The sequence below is a fragment of the Mustela nivalis genome (genome assembly GCF_964662115.1).
Source record: "Mustela nivalis genome assembly, chromosome: 15".
Lineage (NCBI taxonomy): Eukaryota > Metazoa > Chordata > Mammalia > Carnivora > Mustelidae > Mustela > Mustela nivalis.
Window position 1 is genome coordinate 13563277 of NC_139034.1, and position 10718 is coordinate 13573994.

The 10718-nt window shown below is 42.0% G+C and overlaps 1 protein-coding gene across 1 annotated transcript in view; it reads right to left on the reverse strand.

The window, feature by feature from the left end:
* Positions 1-10718, reverse strand: part of FLT3 (fms related receptor tyrosine kinase 3) — a 73545-nt gene that overhangs the window by 24978 nt on the left and 37849 nt on the right. Inside the window, exons 6-8 of the mRNA XM_082700947.1 lie at positions 10029-10197; positions 1222-1325; positions 164-272 (exon numbers count right to left, since the gene is read on the reverse strand). Coding sequence (XP_082557073.1) covers positions 164-272; positions 1222-1325; positions 10029-10197 — 382 coding nt within the window. The remainder of the gene's footprint in view (positions 1-163; positions 273-1221; positions 1326-10028; positions 10198-10718) is intronic.

Genomic DNA, 10718 nt, shown 5'->3' on the forward strand with positions numbered 1-10718 from the left:
GAAATGCTCTGTGCCCTTTGAAAATTATGGTTGACTCAGAAGGTAAGCATTTTAAATACTTCACCATTTCTTCTTAAAGGTATTCATGAGAAAGAGTCGATATGTCAGAGAGAGTAAGAGTTCTATGTTCTTCCAACACAAGAGACACCAATGTCCTGCTTACTTGGGAGACTTATCTGAACACTTCTTCCAAGTCCAAGATGGTAATGGGTAGCCATCAGAAGAACACGAAGCCTGACTTGCTGATGTCTTGGCTAGCACCTGAGGTTTCCCTGTAGAGAATAACACCTAAATTAAGCTCCTGTGGTATGGGACTTTCCAGAAATGGCTTCAGCGTTCACTTTATCGAGGCTGCCCATCTATTCCAAGCTGTTTGTGCCTCGGCAAGGGTGTCTCATACGCAGGATGACTCAAGTCCTCTGGTTATTCCCTTTTTGCCCCTTGTATGGAATTTTCTATCCAGGCAGCCCTACCACCCATCTGCAAAATACCCCTTTTCCACAGCCAGGCCCCTCCTGTAGAGAGTCAAGGCACGCTACTCTATAACCTTGAAGAATCAAAATGATTCTGAGCTTCAGGAGAAACCCTTACCAAAGTCCAAGGAAATGTACTCTCAGCTTTTTATATTGCCTTCTTCCAAAGAAACAGAAATTACTAAGACAAACCAATGGCAGATATCATGACTTTTAGCTGTTCCTTAACATGACCTTTCAAGGTACCAAAGCCAATGAGGCACTACACCAAAGCATGTTCAGACAGGACATGGAAGCATTATCTTAGCTTCAAGGGATGAACACAGAAAGAGATAAACAGGTATTTATCTATCTATATATGGATATATAGATCTATATATAAACAACAAAGCCATAGGGACGTCTGGGTGGCTTAAGGGGTTAAGCCTCTGCCTTCAGCTCAGGTCATGATCTCAGGGTCCTGGGATCGAGCCCCACGTTGGGCTCTCTGCTCAGTGGGAAGCCTGCTTCTCCCTTTCCCACTCCCCCCTGCTTGTGTTCCCTTTCTCTCTCTCTGTCAAATAAATAAATAAAATCTTTTAAAAAATAAATAAAGCCAGTAGATTTGAAGTAAAATTTCAACATATTTCAGCATATAAAAATAACATAGTATCCCTTCTAAGCCATTACTTAGCTCTTTCTGGTCATAGTTGATATATAATGAAGGAGTTATGAAAAGAAAATGAGATTTCTTGATAATTTAACTTACTTCTTATGTTCAGCGTGAACATTTTTGTGAATTCAGCATCATCATTTTCTGCATGGAATATATATTCTCCCGGCTGGTGTTTATGGTTGCAAAACTTAGATATGCTGTTTGAAAAAGAATTAAAGATCCACTTAGCCAGATCTTTATAGGAGATGCTGAAATGAACGTCATTATGCTTAGGAGTTTTCCTTGAGACTCTGACCCCTTAAAGTCCAGTGGACAAGGAGGAGTCTGTGTGCTAGGCCCTTGCTAATCTAAGTGTGGTGTGGTCCACAGCAGGTAACATCAGCATTGGTATTATCTAGGAGCTTGTCTGAAATACAGAATTTCAGGTCCCACCCCAAACCTACCGACTCAGAGTCTGCCTTTTAAGATGATCTCCACATGATTCATATGCATGTTTAAGGCTGAGAAGCCCTCCTCTAGACTGGGGTTCCTAAGAGAGATAAAAATGTTCCTGCCCCTACTGTTCTATACCTTCTGGACTAGTCTGACTTCCCAGACATTTGGAAGAACCTCTATAGGGAGAGGAGCCCATAACCCCCTGCTTCCTAAAAGGATGGCTCTCTGACATTGGTCCGAGGTAGGACCTATAATCGATCCTTGACTTCAAGAGCAATTAACAATGACAAGGTCTCAAATCCACTGAGTTTGTACAGAAACCTGTAGGTGTTTTCAGGCTCCAGTATTTACTTGGAGTGTTCATTAACCACTCAGTACATTTGGACACGGACAACTTAGTATTGGAGATTAGCCACCATGCCTGCTAGGAATCTAGGATGCTGAATGTTGTAGCCGGATATTATATACTATAGGGGAGATAGGGGATCAAAGAGCTTTTGAATATGCCTTTATGCATTGAAGAAATTGAAAAAAATTTCCCTTAAAACAGAATAAGAGAATGTAAGGCTTGTTCAGAAGATATATAATTAGGCTACCTCTATATAACCTACCAACAGTAAACAAAAAATAAATAATAAAAATATACATATATATATATGAGAAACATATTGCCAGGGTAGACGTGTAAACAGGAGAACACAGGGTGTGGAAACCAGACTTAAACTAGGAGCTATGGAGAATGCAGACTATAAAATATGGCTTCTGTCCTCAAAAATATCATCATCCAGGTGGGTGGATAAAACCTCCAGAGGTAAGAATTAAACTAAAAGCCAATAGAGGATTAAAGAAGGTGGAGGATGCCAATATAGATGAGAAACGTTCAGAGGTGTGCACAGAAGCGGGACCCGAGCTAGCTCTTTGTGGATGGGTTGAGTTTAAGGAGAGGGCAAAAGCAAAGCATCCAAGGGGGAGGCAGTGGCATTCCCAATGCCATGAGACAGGCACTGGTGTGGCCACTGGGAGAGGAGCAGGGAAGCACAAGTCGAGATGTGGGAGAAAAGACTGAATGGGTATTGTAGGACCAAGTGATCAGGGGTCCATGAAAAACAAGCCTCATTATTTAAACCTCATGGGGAAATCAGGAAGATGCTGTGGATTCTTGAGCAGGAACGGAACACCACGAACAGTACTGTAGTTTAGATTGATGGCAGGAGAGAGATCTGAAGGCAGTTGCAGTAACATAGGGATTAATGAATTATTCATTCATTCATTGTATTACCAATGGTAGAATCTACTTATTGGAGGAATCGGGGATACAACAGTGAGGTACAAGAGGTAAGTTTCTGTTCTCACAGCATTTTCACATTGGTAGTGAAGGTAGACCAGTGACTCCAGTAGAGTGGGAAGTCCAATGAGAGCAGAAGTAAAAGTTCAGATTTGAGAATTCAGAGCACGCAAAAACGAATGCTATCGACGGCAGGGAAAATGGGAAAGGATTGGAAAGAGCAAACCCAAGAGGCACCAGGAAAAACAAATACAACTAAGCAGGTGCTGTGCTAGGTACAGAAGAGGGAGAGAGTGGAATCCCAGCTGATTCTCAAGACTCAGCAGCCACACCTGGCACCTGACTGATAGAGCAGCTTTGAAGCCCATGTGTATTTGACACCAGTGTTCTGTGCCCTCAACTCCAAAGCTAAAGGATAATTCTGACTCTGTATAGCGATAAGGGAATTCATTTCTCTGGCCTATCAGAGTGAGCATTTAATGAGTTTTTTGTTTGCCCTGTTTGGTTTTTGTTTGTTTGCCCTGTTAACAACAAGAAGGCTGAAGTAGAAAGAGGAATTTCTTACCCGACCTACTTGTGGACAACAAGGAAATGGCTGGTGACGTGGAAGTGATGGAAAGATGGGGGAACACACCAGTATAACATTAGGGAGAAAAGTAAATATAGCCACTTGTGACTCCCAGACTTTAGGAAGGCAGAGTATAAGTGGCCCAAGAAGGGAAAGATGCATGCTTCTAAAAGAGAAAATGTTAATTCTCACTGGACACCAAGAGCACCAATCAGTGGACTGAAGAAACTACCGGTGCAATAAGTGATTATCATGTGGACCAAAGCAAAATGTTTTGTGAACTTTTTTTTTTAATATTTTATTTATTTGACACAGAGAGAGAAATCACAAGTAGGCAGAGAGGCAGGCAGAGAGAGGGGAGAAAGCAGGTTCCCTGTGGAGCAGAGAGCCCAACGTGGGGCTCAATCCCAGGACCATGGGATCATGACCTGAGCTGAAGGCAGAGGCTTTAACCCATTGAGCCACCCAGGTGCCCCTGTTTTGTGAACTTTTTCCTTCCTAAGTCTTTTGTGCTGTCTTAATGGAGAATGATTTGCCATGGGATAGACGAGAGAGCATCTGAAATGTTCTCACTCTTCTGGGTAGGAAATGGGTCACCTACGTAGCCTGATCACAAAACCACATATCCAGATCATTTTCAACTGCTTGGGCCCCAGTTCCACCCTTCGCTGACAGTTAACCCTAGCAAAAGCAACAACTGGGTCACTGAACCTCCTCTGGGAATTCCAAGGGGAATAACCAACCAGGTGATCTGGAGATACAAAGCTTCCTCTTTCCCCTTAGGGTTTTTCTAGAAATGGCCAGCTGACATGAGATGGGAGATCAGGACATTGGAGTTTACAGTGAAAGAGTATCTTGGTAACATACAACCATGAAAACCACGAGTTTTCTTCTCTGCACAAGCCAAATGAAGGTCCTCTTTACTTTCTGTGTGGTGCCTAGAGGAGACGGGATGAGGAAGGGCTGGGTCTTCCCAGCGGCTCAGGGAGTACTTGTTCTATAAGTGAAGAACGCTTTCTGCAAAGAGCAAGGGATTATTAAAGTCAAATCAGCATGCGGAGAATAATACAGTATCCACTGGGGAAGCTGAGAGCTTCTGAAAGAGGAGAGCAAAAAGCTGATGGGAGTGGGGGAGGCTTCCCCCGGCACCGAGTGCTATCTGATCAAGAAACCCACGATTCTACCTCTGCAGAAGGGGGACACGGCCAGGCTGAAGCTGGATCTGATCTGTTCCAACTTCTGTCCCGAGGGAGATAGAGTCAGGAGGTGGGAGGAAGGTGATGATGATTTCATATAATACCATCCTCGTTTTTATCTTGGGGGAGTCAGCAAGCCTGGGGCAACAGAACCATTATGGACTGAATAGCAAAACATGGCCCATCTCATTAGGAGGCACACTTTATTTTTAAATAACGGAAGAAAATGATTGCATCGCTTGCATTTTTGTTTTCTTACATCCTGGGTTTGGGACTTCTACACTTTTGAAATGAGTTGGCGTCCAGAGCCAGTATAGTGATGTGGTTAAAAACATAGGCTCTGGGGGCACCTGGGTGGCTCAGTGGGCTAAGCCTCTGCTCTTCGGCCCAGGTCATGATCTCAGGGTCCTGGGATGGAGCCCTGCATCTGGCTCTCTGCTCGGCAGGGAGCCTGCTTCCTCCTCTCTCTCTCTGCCTGCTGCTCTGCCTACTTGTGATCTCTCTCCCTCTGTCAAATAAATAAAATCTTAAAAAAAACCAAACAAACAAAAACCCAAAACATACGCTCTGAAGTCAACCGTTTTTGCCAGAATCCCAACTCTGCCATTGCCCAGTGGTGTGACCTTGGGCAAGTCACTTAACCTCTCTGTACCTCCTCATCCTTGAAATGAAGACAGTGGTAGTACTGACCTTGTATGGCTGTGGGAGGAGAACACTGTTAGATTTTTAAGTAGTTTTGTGTGACGTATCTATAATGGGGCCCAGCTCACATATTGAACACAACGTATGTGTTTATCATTACTATGAGGCTTTTTAACTCCAGTAATCATTTTGAGTATAAAAGAAATTTAGAAACTTTACTGTAGTGTATACTGTGAGAAAATAACATTAAAATGAAAGCTGCAAAGAAAAAAAAAACCTAAAGTAAATGTCCATCAACAAGATTCAGTTAAAATAAAATGGTCCAAAAAGCAGAATACTGTGCAGCCATTAAGATGCTAATGTAGGGGCGCCTGGGGTGGCTCAGTGGGTTAAAGCCTCTGCCTTCGGCTCAGGTCATGATCTCGGGGTCCTGGGATGGAGCCCCGCATTGGGCTCTCTGCTCTGCAGGGAGCCTGCTTTCTCTCCCTGCCTCTCTTGTGATTTCTACTTGTGATTTCTGTCAAATAAATAAATAAAATCTTTTAAAAAAAAAGATGCTAATGTAAATAAGATAAGATGTAATATATTTAGTATCATAGATGCTCACAATATATTTTAAATAAAAAATCAGGTTACAAATGGCAAACTTAGTACCATAGTTGTATAAAACCTGTATTTATATGTTTCTATCATGGTGGTTACATAGAAAAAATCTGAAATATAATCTCTGGAGGTAGAGTTATTGATGTTATTTCTATTTTTTTAAAAGGCAGTTTCAGAAAACAGGAGTAAAGGGAGGGTACTGACTTTGTTCCACGTGGGCAAGTAACAGCCTGTTTCCATCTTTCAAAAAATGATATTATGGGCATTAAGCGAGATAATTCACATAAAAGATGTGCACATTGTCTGGTATGTGGTCAGAGTTTAAAGAAGTTTCTTTCGCTCTCAGTGAGCAGGGTCTTTGGGAGGAAAGGACAGGTGCCCCAAACAGCAGCGGCAAAGAGGATCAGGGTTTGCTGGGGGCTCTCGGTGCTTTACTGAACCCACATGACTTCTCCCTCCTTTCAAGATACCTTCAAGGCTCATCTCTTTCCAGAAAAAAAAAAAAAAAAAAAACAGTCTTCCCAAAGACGCTCAATACACTTCTGCAATTACATATCTTTTATTGACTTGAGAGCCTGCTTTTCTATTAGTCTCTGTGCTTGAGAAGGACAACATCTTATGGCTCAGAAGTCACATGCCCACCCCCCCTGATGTCTCCCCTAAGCCCTCACCTAATGCTCGGTGTGTGCAGAACTCCAGGCTACTGGAGGTGGAAAATGAAATACTCCAGGGAAAAGGAAAACACAGGGATCAGGCAAGCTAAGGAGAGTCTTTCAGAAGGAATCACTAAATAATTCTAACATCTTAAGGTTTGCTTATTTGTTTGAACCACAAAACTGGGAAAGGCTGAGGTAGATTCAGCCTTTATAAGGAAGTCTAGAGGGACAGGAAATTATGCAAAGCAACCGATAACTATCCTAGGACCTTTTCTCAAGATGAAGATATCAGGACTGCTAGAGATTTCCAGTGGAATAAAATGTAAACACAGAAAGACAAGCCCTCACACTTGGGGTATGATGTTTGAGGAAGTAAATAGGAGAAACGAAGCTGTGAAGGTGGGGAAGCTGACAGACTTCCGGCACACGCACGACGACTACACCATAGTCTTTTTTCATGAGGCGGGTTCCTACAGAGGGCCTTCCAGTTATCGCTACAAAAGCTCATGTCACTCTGCTTATAAAGTCACCTGTTGCAACATGATTAAGATACGGTCCGTCCTTCACCAACAAATTTCAGTTTGGTTGAACTTTGAATAACAAATTTCAGTTTTGGTTGAACTTTGAATGTAAGTGGTAAGGGAAAGGAAGCTCACTGTATGATTCTTTTAGCTTATTAGTAAATTGGAAACTTTTTAAATAAAAAAAATGATATCCAATATTCAGCTAGCCACCTGTTCTCTCAACTCAGAGCCTGGTGTGGAGAGCAAAAGACATTCAGGGTCCTCACTTGAAGCTATGTTTAGATTTCTCGTTATTCACTTTTTGTTCAGTATTTTGAGCATCTTCTTCAAGAAGAAGGATGATCTGTCTTCCCCTTGTGTTGTGTGTTACATGGCGTATAGGGTGATACAGGATATTAGGCACACCATTATCACTGACAAACCCTGTGTGTCACCCAGTGTGTCAGTATCACCAACAAACACTGCAGCTCTTCTAGACCTTTTCAGATAAAACAAACTCTTGGGTGTTGGGTATTATGTGAGTGTCTGGTGTGTGGTCCTCGCAGGGCACAGAGGATGCCACTGACTCCTTCTAGCCCAGGCACTGCATCACCACTTCCAGGGATGATGATGAATTCATTCATTCATTCATTAAATACAAGTTGCCTCAATGAGGTATTGTATGAGAGAGAGACATGGTCCTCTAATCAGTGATTCTGTAAAAACTCAAGAGCTTGTGTCAGAAGTCAGCAGCAAAGGAGCAATGAATCGTATCCAAGATGCCCCTTGACCATGAATGTGCCAGTCTAATTCTGGGGGTTGGAGAGAGAGAAAGAGACATTACCTTATTCATTCTTGTAGACCCTCATAGCATCAAGCCCATCGAGAAGATATTTAAAGAATATTTATTGAACTAAAGAGAATTGATTCTCTAGCTCTTTGAATCAGGTTCAGGAGAGAATCCCATAGCACTAAGAGCTTCTCTGACACGGGTCACAATACAAAGAAGGGAGGGAATGTTGATATCACTGATAGTCATCCGAACAGAGGCCTGTGGTGGTCAATTCCACAGAAAGACAGGGGCTGACTCCCCGGCTGCCTACATTCAAAGGTTTGATAATTCAGAATAAGCAGCTTATGATAATGGGGTGATCCCTCTGCGGCAGTGGTTCTCAACCCCAGGCAATTTCTCCAAAGCAAGCACATCTGGCAATGTCCAGAGATATTTTTGGTTGTCACAGCTGGGGGTAGGGTTTCTACTGACATCCACTGGGTGGAGGCCGGAGATCCTGGTAAAGATCAAACAATGCAAAGGACAGTTCCCAGAACAAAGAATTATCCAGCCCAGGATGTCAATAGTTTGCTTTTGAGAAACCCTGATTCAGAAAGTGGGTATCCATCAGCTCACAGGTCAAAGACTGTGTTCTTGATTAACTGCATAATGAATGCTTTGGACATTAAGAGGTTAGGGCAAGAGAGGACAGAGAGTTCCATGCAAACTCTGCATTACAGTCTTTCTAAAAATGCAAACAAAGATCACTTATAAACCATTTTGGGTTATGAAGAATAGCACAGTAATTGTGAAACAGAGGTGAACCCAGGTTAAAAAAAAACAGCTTTTTCTCTTCACCTGGACCAATGTTATCCGATAGAAACAGAATGCAAGCCATACAGGTAATTTAAAATTTTCCAGTTAGCTATGAAAAAGAAAATAATGGGGCACCTGGGTGGCTTAGTCATTATGCGTCTCCCTCAGGTCATGATCCCATGGTCCTGGGATTGAGCCCTGCATCGGGCTCCCTGCTCTGAGGGAAGTCTGCATCTCCTTCTCCCTCTCCCCCCTACTTGTGCTCCCTCTCTCGCTGTCTCTCTGTCAAATAAAAAAATTAAAAAGTCTTTTAAAAGTAAAAAAAAAAAATAATATAATATGATAAATAAAAATAAAATGTCAAATAAAGAAAAAGAAAAAATAAGTAAAAACTAAACATTGTTTTTATTTAACTGGATATATCTAAAACACTATAATTTAACTTATAATCAGCTTAAAAATTGAGATATTTTACAGTCTTTTTATTTTCCAAACTAAGTCTTCAAAATCTAGTGTGTATTTTACAGTTATGGCACATCTCAGTCGGGACTAGCCCATTTCAAGTACTCAACAGCCATTGTGGCTGGTTAGCTACTGTAGGCAGAACACAGATCTAGACCCTTGACAGGACTCACCAGAGGGAAGGACAACATGTAGAATCTGGGCATTTTTCCCCAGTTGTTGAGCATGGCTAGAATGGGAGCTAGGAATCCATATTTTTAACATTTGCCCAGATGATTCCTACAGAAGTGGTTTACAGACCACACGTCAAGAAATGCTTTATTCTAGACCACTGACATGTTTGAGGGATGACAAGTGTCTTTCAGGCACTCAGAGCCCCGCATGAAATCATGGTACACAGGACTACATTTATGAGATAAGAGGTGTCATAGCTCTAGGAAATACCAGAAAAAAAGAGTTGTTTTCTGTTTCCTGTAAGACAATCTTGAATACAGCTGTACAGATCCCCAGGAAAATGGAATTTTCCTTCAGCATTTATTCTTAGGCTATTTCTGCATTGATATTTTTGAAAAGTTAAATCAATACACTTGTAAGTAATGTTTTGCTGTTTTTAATGGGTTTTACTTCCTCAATCATCTGCATACGTGCGGAGGGAGATTCGGCATAATAAAACACAGTACTCTCAAATAGGAAGTAACAATCGAGTGACTCAGAAAATGCCGCAGAACCATATTCAGACTAGTAGGATTCTTTCTGGTTTTTTTTTTTTTTTTTTTGTCCAGGGGGTTCTAGATTTGAACTGATTCTAAGACTATCACAATGGCCTCATCTTTGCTTTTTCTCTTCTCATCTTCCATGTCAACTCAGTAATATAAAAACTTGTAATACAGAACCGCTCTTCTGGGGACGAGAAGGAAGGCTGCGCTATGCCCAGAGAGCCCCTTAACAGTCTGTCGGCTCACCTGGACCCGTCATCGAGCCCACGCTGCTCACAAGGAAATGATTTTCGAGAGAAGGTCCATGTACATCTGATCTGCGGATATGCTTTAAACCTGACAGAAAAACAAAACTCTTCATACTGGTCAATCTCATAGTCTTCACTCGATTTGGAACCATTTATAAATCCCTTTTCTGTTTAAAAAAAAAAAAGTATGTTTATACATTAGATGGGATTCATATGGACATACATTGAAAAGATAAAATACATTTTTATTCATCAGTTTCACATAAGAAAACTCTGATGTGGCCATGCCGCAGGTCAGAACTGACAGTTGACAAGAAATTCAAGAGTCCTCTCCCTAGTTATAAACCTGGGTTCGTCACCATCTACAGTCAAGATTCCTCTAAGAATTGGATGTCAGTAATTGAATCCGTCCCCAAATCAACCTCCATATTTTATGGACAATTTCAAGAGATCCAAGAGCTCCCCTAGCCTGGCAAGCCTGTCCATTTCGGGGCAACTGACAGAATTTGGAAGCCCTCTGCTGAGTGAAGACTGCTCTCTCGGTGAGTGACGCGTCCCACCTAAAATCATCTCAGGCACAAATGAAAGAATCTGGCCAGCAGTATTCACTAGATTTCTTTACGGAGGACTTACTTGTTAGTTTGATATGAGAATCACTTCATTCTCTAGCATGTCTGAGGCTGCCACC